Genomic DNA, 16037 nt, shown 5'->3' on the forward strand with positions numbered 1-16037 from the left:
TTTGCGTTTGAGTTTGAAGAATGATCATGACTATCCAGAGTGGGGAGAATAATGAGAAGATTGAATCCTCCCTCCAACTGCCCCAGCAACCCTGGTTCTCAAATTCTTGAATTCTCATGACCTCACTGAAAGGAAACCTTTTCTTCCTTAGTGAACTAAGAAAAGACAGTACATTTTCTGATGACACTTTACTAGGACACTAGAAAGAAAAATTATCCTGTGAAATTATGGATATGTATTAATTTATAGGCTTCTGATCATAACTTCAATGCCTAGCTACAGCTGGATGTGAATGTCATGGCAAATGGGGATTCCTACAGCTCCAACTATATTCTATGTCATTGGTCCTATCTTGGGTTAAGCCTTTGGCGAGAGGCAGCATTGAATGGATTTAGAAATGGGACTTGATGGACCCTCCAGTATCTTCTAGAAATCACTCACCTTTGCTGTAATCTAGCCATCAGCTCCAGCCTTACCAGCAGACTTGAAACCCAACTTTCTCTCATGAGCTACCTCTCCTATTCAGAAGCAAGACGCTGCCAGGTCCTGCTTTAAAGCTAGCACTCTTCTTTGGGTGGGTGGGCTCCCCACCATTTTTCTTCACCAGGAGAAATCCTCAGGTTTATGCTCATTTGCAGACATGCCCAATGACTTGACCAGGCTGAAGTTACTAGCTCCACCCATTTTCTTGGGTTTTAATATCTCATTTGCTCCATAGCAGCCAACAAAACCTTTTTTGGAACATCATATGTGCCAGGCACTGTGTTAGGTTCCAAATAGCAGCAACAGCTATAAAGATACTGCATGTAATTTCCACTAATGAAAGCTGGAGTTACTTCTTACATGTCAATTTCCTTGTATATTCTTTGTAAATCTACAATTATCTGATGTCTTCAGTATGTATCTGCAACCATGGAATTGTAAGGTATTGACTTGGGCCATAGTGGCCATTTCCCCCCAGAAAGGAGGTGAAAGAGATGGTTAAGATTCCAGCCAGAACACAAATTGTAATTTTATGCACATGGACTTAAAATACAGTGTCAGCAGAAGAGAATTTAATAACTCTTCTACTGTGGTGTCTATGGAAAACTCATTCCATTTCAGTTTAGCATTTCCAGCCTCTCTCTGTCCTGCTGTAGCCCTAGCAGCAAGAGCGAAGCGTCTCCGTCTTCATGCTTTTTCCACCTCTGGGCAGGGGGATTGGAGAGAGTGGTGGGTGTTCAGTGTAATCACGCAAGAGGGAACTAAGGGGTCAGGAGGAGGTAAAATGTGGTGGCAGAAGGGAAGTCATGGTTTTTGCAACAAGACCCAGAAGTAGGAAGAAACAATGCCATAACCTTGGTCCTGCATGGCCATCTGTCACTGTTACCAGAAGCCGAATTGTGGTGGCAAGGAGGCAGCCAAGTCAGCACCCTTCAGGCTGTGCAGGGCTCTGGATTAGAGCTCTTTAGAGGCTGAGAGATGATTCTGTCCTCAAAGAGGCTCAGAATGATGCCCATAACTGCGTGGAGAGTTCTTGCGGTGAAGCCGTGTGAAGTAGGTTGAGAAAGATGACCCTAGACTTCCCACCTGAATCCTCCAAGTTGCTGAGTCTTGAGAACTATGTGTACACATGGGGGCAGAACTAGTTGTGGGGCATGGAGTCTCTGTAGGGGTGAGGGTGAGGATTTAACTTGGGGCTGGGGAAGGGAGGAGATAAAGCTGATGGATCTGGAGGAGGGTAGTTATAACCTCCAAGGAGCTGAGGATTCAGGGTGGAGTCAAAGCGAGGGGTCCTTGGGGATGAGGCTCTGCTCTCCTTCTTTAATCCTCCCTCAGCTCCCATCCTCCACATAACCAAATGACTGGGCAAGAAAAGAAGCAGGAGCGATGGTTGAGATTGGAGAGAGGGTGGCTGGGGAATCATAGCTTGGAGCTTCTGTATGTTGCTGTTGCTCCTTGGTTTTTGATGAAAGTGTCATGCGAAGCTATGAGGCAGGAGGTGGGGAAAGGAAGAAAGAGGCTGGAAACAGCAAGAAGTCACAGCAAAATAGAGTTTCCCCTTCTTTGTTTACTCTCCTAGATTCTCACTGGCCATCGCAGGTGCTTAGGAAACCTTGTTGAAAGATTCTGTGAATGTCTACTCTTCTGACCTGTGCTGACTGGGATTGGGCTAAATGGATTAGCCAAGGATGGGAGGAACAGGTGAGAAATAAAGACAAGAGGTTTCAGCAGATGTAGACTGGGGTTGTCTGAGTGGTGAAGAAAGGTGGGGAGGAGAGACTCTTGGAGGAGTATCTGGTAGAAGATGATTTCAGTGTCCTATCCAAGTCCCCTTGGCCCTCTCTGGGGGTCACCTGTAGCTTTGGTGGATGGTTATCATGCTACCAACAGCATCTGTGTGCCTCTGCCTGAGAGATTTCTCTGGCCATTGGAACTTTCTTGGCTTCTTGAAGGGTAAGCTAGAAGAACCAGGAGTTCATCTACCTAGGAGCAACCCTTGATCAACGAGGGATGGAAATTATCAAACAAATATGCCAGTGTCCTCATACTTGGGTGGAAGAGTTCTGAGATGTGCTTTACAGTCCCCTTAAGAGTCTTCAGACTGAGCCAGCTCCCTGCAGTGTTAATTTGGAGATCAACACATCCCAGCTAGATAACTCCCTTCCCCATCTCACTTCCCTACTCTCTCACAATAACTCCTGGTATCATTTCTTAAACCACTTGAACTCAGACCTTTGTTTTAGCTTTTGGGAAAATGACAAATAAGACAGGTTTCATTACAAGTGAGAAGTATAAACATCAGAAAAGGTGTCTCCACGTTAGTAAATAACATACCTCATCACTGTATCATGCAGCAAGGTGTACTTGGCTTTTAACTCTGCCATCCTAGTTCCAGGAAGTTTGCCCAAAGCATGTAACTAGCAAAGAAAACACAAGGAACACATGACCACCATGAGCCATCATCCTCTTTATGCTTTAAGCAGAGATAAAATGGATATATGGATGTAATAAAAGCATTAGGAAACATTTGAGACAATAAGGCAAATTTGGAAGACGGTGGATCTTTGGTGAAAATGGTTCTAGTTCTATTCTGCTTTAAGTTCCTGGGCAAATCTTTATTAGATGAAGACTATGATTCCGTCATCTATAAATTGAAGGGAAATTCTTCCAATTCTAAAAAAACCCATATTTCTAGGCTTAGCAAACACCCTACAGGGTATTGATTAATAGGATAGTTACCTGTAAGTTAAGAGAACTAATGATTATTGAGCATATATTATGAGCAACTTGTACATTAGTTATTTCATCCTTGAAAATGTTTTGTGAAATAAGGATTCTCTCCATTTCAAACTAAAGTTTAGAAAGGTTAAGTAATATATCTAAAGTTACAGTTAAAGGCAGAGTCAGAACTTCAACCCAAGTTGTGCATTCTAAGATATTTCATGTCGAAGAAACATGAAAGTGTATCAGATACACAAAGTGATTTTATTTATTCCTCTTTCCTTTCTGGTAAAAGAACTTTTCATTCACTCTCTGAGTTAGGTAATAAGTACTTAATAGACATCATAATGCAGCATCAAACACTAAAGTGTTGCCATAATGCAATGAGCATTTGTATTAGGTTGGACTTTAAATTGCCAGTGACATGCTATGGAAAAACAGAACTAAAGAAAAGATTAGGGTTTTTTGATGCCCTGTTGTTCTTATCTCAAAATAGTTTTTTAATCCATGCATTTTCTGCTCCTTTCCCTAGATTCCACTAATCTAAGGCACATCGTCTCTGAGCTGGACTACAGCAGGCCTCCACCTTCCTCCTTCCCATCTGTGTTTCTACTCAGGGCCCCTGTTCATCTAATTTCCATGGAGGTCTTTTTTTTAAAAAAAAATCAAGCATGGTCTTGTTACACTTTGTGCTCAAACTCCTTAAGTGCAAAGGAATTCAAGACCCTTAGTATGACCCTTGAGGTCCCCTATGACCCTGCCTCCCTCGCAGTCCCCTTTCACAGCAATCTGCTCTCGTTCATAGTGGTCCAGCCACACTGGCTGCCTTTGGTTTCCATGAATGCATGAACCTCTTTCCTTCCTCAGGCCTCTGCATGGGCCATTCCTCATTCCATGCTCCCCTGACCCCAGTCCAGTTCACTCTTCACTCCAACCTTCCTTTACACCTTAGCTTAAACATCGGTCCCTAAGAAGGCCTTCTCTGATGCCTATATCTAAGATAGATACCCACTTACACCACCACCACCAAAAACTCTGTATTTTATATATTACCATGCGTAGTAATACATTTATTTCTGTGATCAAAAGAATGTTATTCCCCAGCTAGTCTATAAGCACCATGAGGAAAGGGCCTGGGTTACCTTGCTCTTCACTGTATCCTCAGCCTGTAGAACCCAAGGCACAGTGTATGTATTTGACAAATGTGTGCTGAATGAGCAAATGAATGAGTGGAACGGATAACATGCAAAAGCCTGCATCTTCACAGTGAGGTTTCATGGTCTCTCCACCAAAATCAGGGTAGGAAAAATTATTAAATACGCCGTGCAACCATCTCGTCTTTGTGAAAGTGTCTAGGATCTTTCACAAGGGTCTACAAGCTGGTGCCAGGCCTGGGTTCCAATTCCCACAACCCCTCTTTTTTAGGTATGAGTAAAATACAGAGAATAGGATTTTTAAGAACTTCAGGAGGTTTCACGTCTCACTATATGAAGTATCTTAGAATGTACTCATACACCAGCTTAAATATAACTTACACGTAATTTTTCAAGTGTTGAGTTGCTAAGTGATTTAGTAGGTTGACTAATGTTACATTTTATAGATATTTAATTAAACACATTTGTTTGGGTTCTTCAGTTAACTTTCTGTATTTTTGAGCCAGTTTTCTTTCTGTATTTTGAGCTTTCTGTATTTTATAATCTATTTGGGGTCACAAACATTTTCACTGGCTTCTAAAAAGGGTGTAGGCCACAGGAACAGGGAATTTAAAGTCCAATAGAAACAAAAAAATTTGCATATAGGCACTGCTAAAGGGGAAAAGTAACGGGAAAAGGTTATGAAAAGGTCAAGTGTGTTGTTGTGGTTTTGCATGTGTATGTGTGAGTTGTGAAGGCCACGTGGAAGCCAGCCTTATTACCAACAAACTAGCCTAGGAAGCTGGCCAGTGGAGGCAAGCCATCGAGTAAGGAAATTATGGAATCATGTGTTTAAAAACACACATAGTATTTTGTTTAAACATTGAAAAGACCATTACCTCCCAGCCACCGTCCTGTATGATGGAAACAAGTGAATTGACATAGGCCCTGGCTTACAGGAGCTCACAGTTCAAGGGGAAAGACACAAAAGAAATTACAGAATGTTCAAAACTATACTCAGTAGTTTTATCGTTTGTGGGGAAAAAACCCTATATTTGATATTTGGCAATTATTTTCTCTATATTGTAAGTTTAAGCAAATAAGTAAATTATAAATGATAGATCTCTTGGGGTGGAATGTCCAGATTGGTGGTATGAAGGGCTTGATGAGTTTTCTCCCTCAAAGAAACATGATTAAGCTTGTGGAAATTGGACAGGATTAAGATGGCAGAGTAGGAGGACTGGCACTTACCTTCTCTCACAAAAAACAACAAAATTACAACCAACTGCTGAACAAGCTTCAACAAAATAGACTGGAAACTATCAAAAAAGATATTATACTCCAAAAGACAAAGAGGCCACATTGAGATGGTAGGAGGGGCAATTGTGTGATATAAGCAACCCCATACCCAGTGGGTGGGAAGCTCAGAGTCTGGAAAGTAACTTATATCTCAGAGGCTCACCCATGGGAGTGAGAGTTCTGAGCTCCATGTCAGGTTCCCACACCTGGGGATCTTGCTTTGGGAGGAGCAGTCCCCAGAGCCTTTGGCATTTAGGGACAGTGGGGCTTATGCCCAGGAATTCCATGGGACTGGGAGGAATGGTGACTCTACTCTTGAAAGGTACACACAGGCTCCCATGTGCAGTGGGTCCCAGGGCAAAGCAGAAACTCCATAGGAATCTGGGTCAGACCTGCCTGCGGGTCTTGGAGGATTTTCTGGGAAAACAAGGGGGTGACTGTGGCTTGTTGTGGGGAGTGGACATTGGAGGCAAAGGTCTCAGGAATAATCATCTGCAGGAACTCTCCTGGAGGTGGCCATTTTGGAAAAGTCTGGCCCAACAACAACTGGGTGGGAGTACAGCCCCACCCATCAGCCTGAAGACCCCTCAGGCACATAGCCACCTCTAATCAGACCAAGGGACAAAGCCCCAACCACCAGAGGGATAAGAATCAGCTCCACCTACCAGTGATCAGGCACCAGTCCTTCCCATCAAGAAGCCTGCAGGAAGCCCCTGTATCTATTTCAGCCACAAAGGGAGGCAGACCTCAGAAGCAAGAGAGGTTATAACCCTATTGCCTGCAAAAAGGAGACCATGGTAAAAGTCTACACAAAATGAAATGGCAAAGAATTATGACTCAGTTAAAGGAACAAGAAAAAAACCCCAGAAAAATGGCTACGTGATCTGGAGATTACCAACCTCTATGAAAAATTCTTTAGACTAATGATAATAAAGATGATTCAAGATCTTGGAAATAAACTGGAGGCAAAATTGAAAATTATAAGAAACATTGAACAGAGAAATAGAATATTTAAAGATTAAGCAAGTAGAGATGCAAAAATATCATATCTGAAATAAAAAATTCATTAGAAGGAAACAGGAGAATACAGGAGGCGGAAGAACAAAAAAGCGAGGTGGAAGACAGATTGGTGGAAATCACTGATGTGGAAGAGAAAAGGGAAAAAAGATAGAAATGTATACAGTCTAAGAGAACTCTGGGGCAATATTAAATGCACCAATATCCATATTACAGGGATGCCAGAAGGAGAAGAGAGAGGGAAAGGGCCAGAGAAAATATTTGAAGAGATAATAGCCAAAAACTTCTCTAACGTGGGGAAGGAATCACTCACTCAAATCCAGGAAGTACAACGAGTACCATGTCAAATAAACCCAGGGAGGAACACCCGGAGACATATATTAATCAAGCTGACCAAAATTAAAGACAAAAGAGAAAATGTTGAAAGCATCTAGGGAAAAGAAACACATTACATACAAGGGAACCACAGTAAGGTTAGCAGCTGATTTTTCAGCAGAAACTCTGCAGGCCAGAAGGGAGAGGCACGACATACTGAAAGTGATCAAAGGAAAAAACCTCCAACTGAGATTACTCTACCCACCAAGGCTCTCATTCAGATCTGAAGGAGAAATCAGAAGCTTTACAGACAAGCAAAAGCTAAGAGAGTTCAGGACCACTAAACCAGCTTTACAGCAAATACTAAAGGAACTTCTATAGGTGGAAAAGCCACAACTAGAAACAAAAGTATTACAAATGACAAGGCTCACCAATAAAGGCATACATATAATAAAAGTAGGAAATCATCTACACACAAATATGTTACCCAAACCAGAAATCATGAGAAAAGGAAAGTACAAATGCAGGATACTGGAGATGCATCTGCAATTAAGAGACCAACAACTTAATCTTGTATATATACAGACTCCTATATCAAAACTTGATGGTAAAAACAAACAAACAAAACTTGATGGTAACTGCAAATGAAAATCTACAATAGACATACACACAAATAAAAAAAAAGCAAGCCAAAATATATAAACGCTTCCTGCAGCTCAATACCAAACAAACAGAAAAACAAACGAACAAAAAAAAAGCCCCAACCCCATCAAAAAATGGGCAGAAGATCTAAACAGATAATTCTCCAAAGAATTATCTTGGCCATACAGATGGCCAAAAAACACATGAAAAAGTGTTCAACATCACTAAATATTAGAGAAATGCAAATAAAAAATACTGTGAGGTACCACCTTACCCTAGCCAGAATGGCCATCATCAAAAATTCTACAAACAGGAGTTCTGGTTGTGGCATAGCAGAAACGAATCCAGCTAGTATCCATGAGGATGCGGGTTTGATCCCCAGCCTCACTCTGGGGGTTGGGGATCCTGTGTTGCCATGAGCTGTGGTGTAGTCTGACAGCTGTAGATCAGATTCCACCACCTAGCCTGGGAACATCCATATGCCACTCATGCGGCCCTAAAAAGCAAAAATAAATAAATAAATTTTTAAAAGTCTGCAATAAATGCTAGAAAGGGTGTGGAGGAACGGGAACTTTCTTACACTGTTGGTGGGAATGTAAATTGGTGCAACCACTATGGAAAACAATTTAGAGACACCTCAAAAAACTAAAAATAGAAATACCATATGATCCAGCAATCCACTCCTGGGCATATATCCAGAGAAAACCATGGTTAGAAATCCACCTGTACTCCAATGTTCATTGCAGCATTGTATACAATAGCCAAGACATGGAAGCAACCTAAATGTCCATTGACAGAGGAGTAGATAAAGAAGATGTGGTATATATAAAAAATGGAATATTACTTAGCCATAAAAAGGAATGAAATAATGGCATTTTCAGCAATATGGATGGACCTAGGAATTATCTCGCTAAGCAAAGTTAGTCAGACAGCGAGACACAAACACCATATGCTATCATTTATATGTGGAATCTAAAAAAAGGATACAGTGAACCTATTTGCAGAACAAAAACTGATTCACAGACTGTGAAAAACTTGGGGTTACCAAAGGAGCTAGGTTTGGGGGGGAGGGATGGGCCAGGGGTTGTGGATGGAAATTTTCTAAAATTAGGTTGTGATGATCATTGTAAAACTATCAACATAATAAAATTCACTGAATTAAAAAAATTAACTTGTCAAAATTATCTAAGAACAATTTAAGGTTTCTGGAAATTGACCTAAGACTGCACATGAATTTGAGAGGTATTTATTCAAAGTCTTACTGAAGCTCAGTAAGAAGCGTGGAGACTGTGGCACTTGCACCATGAGCTGCATCCATCTCCCTTAGCTCCTTGTTGTATGAGAACTGTTCTGGGCAGGGCTGGCTGCCTAGAAAGGGCCCATGCCCCTCACCTTTCTATCACTGAAGATCTATTCGGGTGGGTGGGGTAGAAAGCTGCTGTGCTCTGCCTGCCCTGTCCCCAAGCTCTGCATGTGAAAGAGCTTTACTGGGTGGGAGTGGGTGGCTGCAGCTGCTCAGTGGTGCCCACCCCCATTCCCCTAGCTCCTGTTTTACAGGGAGACTCTGGGAAGGTTTGGCAACCTAACAAGACCAGGGTCCTCTCTCTCCCAAAGCTTCTGCTCATCAACTCCTGCCTGAGGACGCTCACTTGATTTGAACAGTGTAGACTATTCATGCCCAAAGCACTGTCAAAAACAATAGAAATCACAAGGATTAACTGTAAGAGGAGGCTAATAGCATAGTGATACCAGCAGAGGCAGACCAGCAGGAGGTTAACAGAATAATTGGGCCACAGACAAAGACCGCCTGCTAAAATCACAACACTGGTGGTCCAGGAGGCTTGGAAAATCTCAGGACTCTGACCTCTTAGGAGTAACCAGAGAGGGTACTTCCAAGCTTTCATCCCTAAGCTAAAGGTGGGCCAGATATATAAACTCCCAGAACCTTGAAAGTGGTCCCCAAGCCACATACAGACTCGGTAGAAAAGAATGAAAACAGGCTCCGGAGTCTTAAACAACCTCTGACCAATCAATGGCTGACCAAGCTATGTTGACCCAGGAGCCCCCCCTGGTCAGCCAAGCTTAAAAATAAAAACAAGGGAAGATTATCTCCATAGAGACATCAGAGGCTGCACACTATGGAGGAAATACACTTGAGGATTAGCCAAGTTACTAAAAAAATAAACGTTTGAACAACAATAATAAAGGCAAAACAGCAACAAGAAGAAGCCTGAGGAGGACTGGAGTCCAGAGTTACTGCAGTGTTTTCCAATTTTCAGCAAAACATGAGATATTCAAAAAAGAAACTGCTTTGGGGTGCAGATGTTGGACGTAACAAAGACTTCAAAGCAGCTGTTATAATCAAAGAATGAAAGGAATCCATATTTAAAGAATTAAAAAGTTATGATGACAATTTATCAAATAGAGAATATCAATCAGGTACTGATCTGGAAGGATGAGAACGAGATGTAAAACTGATGAAATTATTTGAGTAGTAGGAACATATGGCTTTTATATTTTTATTTTTGTGTCTGTATTTTCTAATTTTCTCTAATGCATAGGTACTACTTTTAATGAGGGCTGTTAAAATATGTTTGAAAACGATTTCTGTAAGCAATAGGAATTCAGAGCAGCATTTAAGACTGGAGAATACTGTGATCGATCAGATTCTAGTGGTAGATGCTGCCACCTTCTATCTAGCTCAGACCAATGAAAACTCAGCTGTGTTTTCTCCGACTTGAGTCTTATTGGAAACAGCAGTAGTTGGAAGTGTGATGTTAGGTGGGCCAAGGATGCCTATTAGCAGGTTTTATGACCACAGAAAAGGCAGGAAGGTGGAGTGGTTCCCTTTCCTATTTGCTGTTTCATCATTCCACCAGCCAGATTGCTTTTGGTGCCTCAATATCTGGAAGAAAGCTGAGCAGGGAAAACATCTGACATGTCTTTATAGTTTTTACATAAATTGGAAAAGGTTAAATCATAGATATTCAGAAAGAGGATTGATAAGGTATCTTTATTTGGTCTCCTCTACTAAAAAACAAATCTCTCTTAAAAAGAAAAAGATTTGGAGTTCCCGTTGTGGCATAGCGGTTAATGAATCTGACTATGAACCATGAGGTTGCAGGTTCGATCCCTGGCCTCGTTCAGTGGGTTAAGGATCCCTAGTTGCTATGGCTGTGGCGTAGGCAGGCGGCTACAGCTCTGATTAGATCCCTAGCCCGGGAACCTCCGTATTCCGTGGGTGCGGTCCTAGAAAAAGTCACAGACAAAAAAAGAAAGAAAGAAAAAGATTTAATTCTAGGAGATGAAATGCTTCACTCGTAAACATAAATGTGGAAAAGACAGTTGTGTTTTCACACTGCACGGTACAACTGGGTACAGAAACCAAATCTGTCATGTTTTAAAAATGCAGAATCTAAGAAAGAACATAAAGCTGAATCTTAAGTTGTCAAAGACTATACAGAACAAAAGGTTAGATGTAATGTCACAAGTTCATGCATATGATTTCACAATAGACACTTGTGTTACTGAATTGCCTTGTTGGTAATTGAGAGTTGAAGGAAACATTTACTCTAGAGCTAAAAGTTTAACAAGAGTTCATGATTCATAGATGACATGTAATAAATACGGAAAAAATCTCAAAAATTGAAATTTTAGGACATTCCAAGGAAAGTAAGAGCTCAGAAGAGCTTTTACCAAGTGAACTTATCTGGAAGGGGGTCAGCATGAGGAAACAATTAGGTGTTTGTGTGGGTGTCTGCAGGGCAACCAAGGTGACCGTGGTTATTAATCTCCTCTACTCGTTGCCTCTTTGACGTTACCTACTGGAGGTCCCATCCTGAAAAACAGTTGCCATGCTTTGGGAGGTGGCATAAACTTGAAAGTATAAATCTTTACCGCTCATCTCCCTCTCACTGCTAGAAATAAACAACATAGCCTTTTGACATAGTTCCCAAGTGCATTTGAGCCCTTGGCAATGATTCATCTCTTCTTTTGACTTTTCTCCATAGTTGTTATATTAAGCTTTGGCCTTGCCATGTACCTAAGTCATTCACCCAACAAAATTAGGCCATCGAAACTCATCAATGCATCCATTTATTACAGCTGCACCAACCCTTAACTTCTTTCCCCAAATCTCAAAAAATGAAGTCTTCCCTTCCTCCCGGTCAAGTGCAACCAATCCACCTGTTGTCTCAAATATATAACCTCCTATCTCTTCCTGGGCCTCAGTTATACCTTCTCTCTTTTATAATCTCTGCTTCTCCCTCTTTGCTGACTTAACACATGGAAATCGAGTATATCACAAATGGACTTCGGTTTGAATTCCAGCTCTGCTACTTTTAAAGTATGTAATCTTAATTAATCTGAGTAATATTTCATTAATCTGTACTTTAGTTTCTCCAGTTACAAAAGAGAGACAAAAATAGCCCCATTTCATAAGACTGTGATGAAAGACTAAATAAATCAATATATGTAAGGTATTGAGAATAGTGTCTAGTATACAAACAAGGGCTTAATGTCACATTATTATTATTATTAATATTTTCCTCAACCTATAAATTTGCTCAGGTCCATCTCCTTAAAAAAAAAAACAACAAAATGAACAAACAAAAAAACCCCCTGGAGTTCCCATCATGGTGCAGCGGAAATGAATCCAACTAGGAGCCATGAGGTTGTGGGTTTGATCTCTGGCCTCGATCAGTGAGCTATGGATCCAGTATTGCCATGAGCTGTGGTGTAGGTCGAAGATGCAGCTCGGATCTGGCATTGCTGTGGCTGTGGCATAGACTGGCACCTACAGCCCCGATTTGACCCCTAGCCTGGGAATCTCCATATGCCGCAGGTGCAGCCCTAAAAAGACCAAAGACAGAAAAAAAAAAAAAAGAAAAGAAAAAACAAAAAACCCATCTTGGATGCTATGCTCTCATATAATTACCCCCTTCCTTTATCTCCTTCTCTCTATTTGTTTGTATTTTTTGGCTGCTCCACTGCACATGGAGTTCCCAGGCCAGGGATCAGATCTGAGCCATAGGTGCAAACTACACTGCAGCTGATCGAACCTGTATCCCAGTGCTCCAGAGATGCCACAGATCCTACTGAACCACAGCAGGAGCTCTTCTTCTCCTTAATTTCACTTTTTCTTGAAAGAGTTGTCTCTGCTCTTTCTCTCTCCTCCCTTACCTTCTGGTCACTCATCATTTCATAGTGACGAGACTGCCAGTCCATCACCTAATTTGTAGACTGACCAATGTCTTCTTCATTTCTCTGGCTGGTTTTGATATTTTTCTCTTTATCACTGTTTTTAGTAAGTTGTTTATAATATGTCTTGGTAAGGTTTTCTTCAGCTTGAGATTTGTTCCAAGTTTTCAGTCTGTGGGTTTAGAGTTTTTGTCAAATTTGGAAAAATTTTAGGTGTTATTTCTTCAAATATTTTTTTTTTTTGTCCCTGTCTCTGTTCCTTCTGTGACTCTAATTAATAATATGTTTGGCCACTTAATGTCCACAGATCACCGATGTTTCATTTTGGATAAGTCTTTATTGTTATATCTTAAAGCGTAAAAATTTCCTTTTCTTTAGTGTCTAATCAGCTGTTAATCCCATTCAGTGACTTTTTCATCTGAAATGTTATATTTTTCATCTTTAGAAGTTTGATTTGGGTCTTTTTGTAACTTCCGCTTCTCTTATTACGCTTCTGCTTCCCTCTACTTTTCCACCTACATTCAAATACATATATATAATAGCTATTCTAATATCCTTGCCTATTAATTCTGTTTTTTGTTTCTATTCCATGGATTGGTTTTTCTCATGATAGGTCATATTTTTATACTTTTTTGCATGTCCATGAATTTTTGATTGAGTGCCAGACATTGTGATTTTTATACTGTTGTTAAACAGATTTTTTTTTTTTGTATTCTCTTAAATGTTGTGGTGCTTTATAAATCACAGATAAATTACTTGGACATAGTTTGATCCTATCAAGCATGTGGAATTTCTCAGGCCAGAGATCAAAACTGTGTCACAGTAGCAACCTAAGCAATTGCCATGACAACACCAGATCCTTAACCCACTGCACCACATTGGAATTCCTCAAGACTTGGCTTTTAAACTTTTTTAACGAGGTCCAGAATAATCTTTGGCCCCACTACTAAGTCAGGACCCTTCTACTCCGTGCCCTTGTGTCAACAGTTCTTTCTAACATCCTAATACAAACCGTTCTTTGCTCTGTGAGGTCCAAGTATTGTTCCATTCCCTCCTCTCTGGGAGTTCTCTCCCAGCCTCAGCAGCATCCTCATTGAACACACTGATCAGTATCTCTTAGCAGATTTCTAGAGTTCTGTCCTTCTCTGTGAAACTCACCCCCTCCTTGCCCATGTATTTTAGCCCACTCGGCCTCCCTGAACCCCAAACTCTGTCTCCTAAAATCAGCAATGCCACCTGGCTCTGTTTGGATTCCCTTCCCTGTACTATCACTGGGAAACCCTCTCTAAGTAGTTAATTGGGCGGTTCTAGTCCTCAACCAGTTATTTCCCTATTGCTAAGGATCACTGTCCTGTGTTGTTGTTCAAAGTCTGAAAACCGCTGTTTCATCTAATTTGATCCATTTTTCAGTTGTTTAAGGTAGGAGGGTAAATCTGGTTTCTGTTACTTCATCTTCATTAGACGTGGAGCCCCAGTGACCTCTTAATTATTAAATTCAAAGAACATCTCTCTCTCCTTATCATACTTTATAATTTTATGGCATTTATTATGATTGACTTATTACAGTTCATTATTTCTTGAACTCTCTCCTCCTCTGATTCCTACAACGTATGGTCTCCTTGTTCTTTCCTTACTTTTCTGTTTTTCCCTCTGGTCCTCCTTTTGAAACTTGGTGTTGCCCAGGATTTTTTCATTACTTTCTTATTTTTAAAAATTATTCACTGTCTTTAGTTTGAACTACCTCCTACCTCTGAACTACAACCTCCCTACCTGCTGATGATACCCAAAGAGAGGAGTCTGCAGGCTACTATTAGTGGACAAGCTAGGACTGCAACAGGGCCAGGGCCATTCAAGACTATGGGAATTAGGGTTAGAGAACAATCTTCACCCAATACCTGGAACACATGCAATGGTTTGCTTAAATGATACGATATCAATGTAAAGGTATTGTGACCATTTTTTAGAGAGATCTTTGACATTATGGAGCATTTCATGAACAGGTTCTGTTGAACTAGATATTGTCAGACAGTTTCATAGAATAAACAGAATCTACATAGTATTACACACAAGCCTTCATCACTTCCTATTGAGAATGTGGCAATAGATAACTAAGCACTTTCCCTGATTTCAAGTTGTGTTCCCTTGAATCTGTCCTTTATGCTGCCAGCAGAGTGCTCTATCTAAGGCATAATTTTCAGGAGTTCTCATTGTGTCCCAGTGGATTAAGAACCTGATGTATTGTCCGTGAGGATGTGGGTATGATCCCTGGCCTTGCTCAGTGTGTTAAGGATCCAGCATTGCCGCAAGCTGTGCAGTAGGTTGCAGATGTGGCTTGGATCTGGTGTAGCCATGGCTGTGGTGTAGGCTGGCAGCTGCAGCTCCGATTTGTCCCCTAGCCTGGGAATTTCCATATGCCACAGGAGAGACTCCAAAAAGAAAGAAAACAAATAAATAAGGACTTGTATTGCTCTTTCTCAAACACACACACACACACACACACACACACACACACACAATTAAAATCCTTCAGAGGATCCTGCCACCTTCAGGATTAAGTCTAGGTCCCTTAAAATGGCATACAAAGGACTATTTTCTGCCACCCTCTCCAAACCTGTCTCTTTTCTTTCCACACCTGCTGTGACCGTATCAGTTCTATGATACCTCCTGTGGTGGTAGACAGAATGATCCCCTTCTGGTACCACCCAAGATGTCCACATTCTGATCCTTGTTTTGTGTAGATGTGGTACTTTATATGGCAAAAGGGACTTTGCAGATACGGACCTTAAGGTGACAAGATTATTGTGGGTTATCGGGCTGGGCCCAGTCTCATCACATGAGTCCTTTAAAGCAGAGACTCTTTCTTGTTAAGAAAGATGTTAAGAGAGATGAAATGGAAGAAGGAAAGATTGGAAGTTTGAGAAGGACTTGGCCAGAGGCTCTCAAGACAAGAAATATGGGCAGACTTTAGAGGTCGGAAGAGGAAAAGAACCAGATATTCCCCTAGAGCCCCTAGAAAAGAATGCAGTCCTGTCAACACCTGGATTTTAGCCCAGGGAGACCCACACTGGACTTCTGAGTTTCAGAGCTATAATAGATTTGTGTTGTTTAAGCCACCAAAGTTGTGGTGATTTGTAAGGAGAACAATAGAAAACGAATACAGTTCTATACCACGTCTTAACCTGTTGTATTGCCCTGGCTTCAGTTTCTCTCTCCTGTCCACTTGGAGAA

General features: G+C 41.1%; 1 protein-coding gene across 1 annotated transcript in view; it reads right to left on the reverse strand.

Annotated features, from left to right (window-relative positions):
• Positions 1–16037, reverse strand: part of CCDC146 (coiled-coil domain containing 146) — a 125675-nt gene that overhangs the window by 35666 nt on the left and 73972 nt on the right. The window contains exon 3 of the mRNA XM_047752028.1: positions 2818–2900. Coding sequence (XP_047607984.1) covers positions 2818–2900 — 83 coding nt within the window. The remainder of the gene's footprint in view (positions 1–2817; positions 2901–16037) is intronic.

Source organism: Phacochoerus africanus, chromosome 11, assembly GCF_016906955.1.
Source record: "Phacochoerus africanus isolate WHEZ1 chromosome 11, ROS_Pafr_v1, whole genome shotgun sequence".
NCBI classification, from domain to species: Eukaryota; Metazoa; Chordata; class Mammalia; order Artiodactyla; family Suidae; genus Phacochoerus; species Phacochoerus africanus.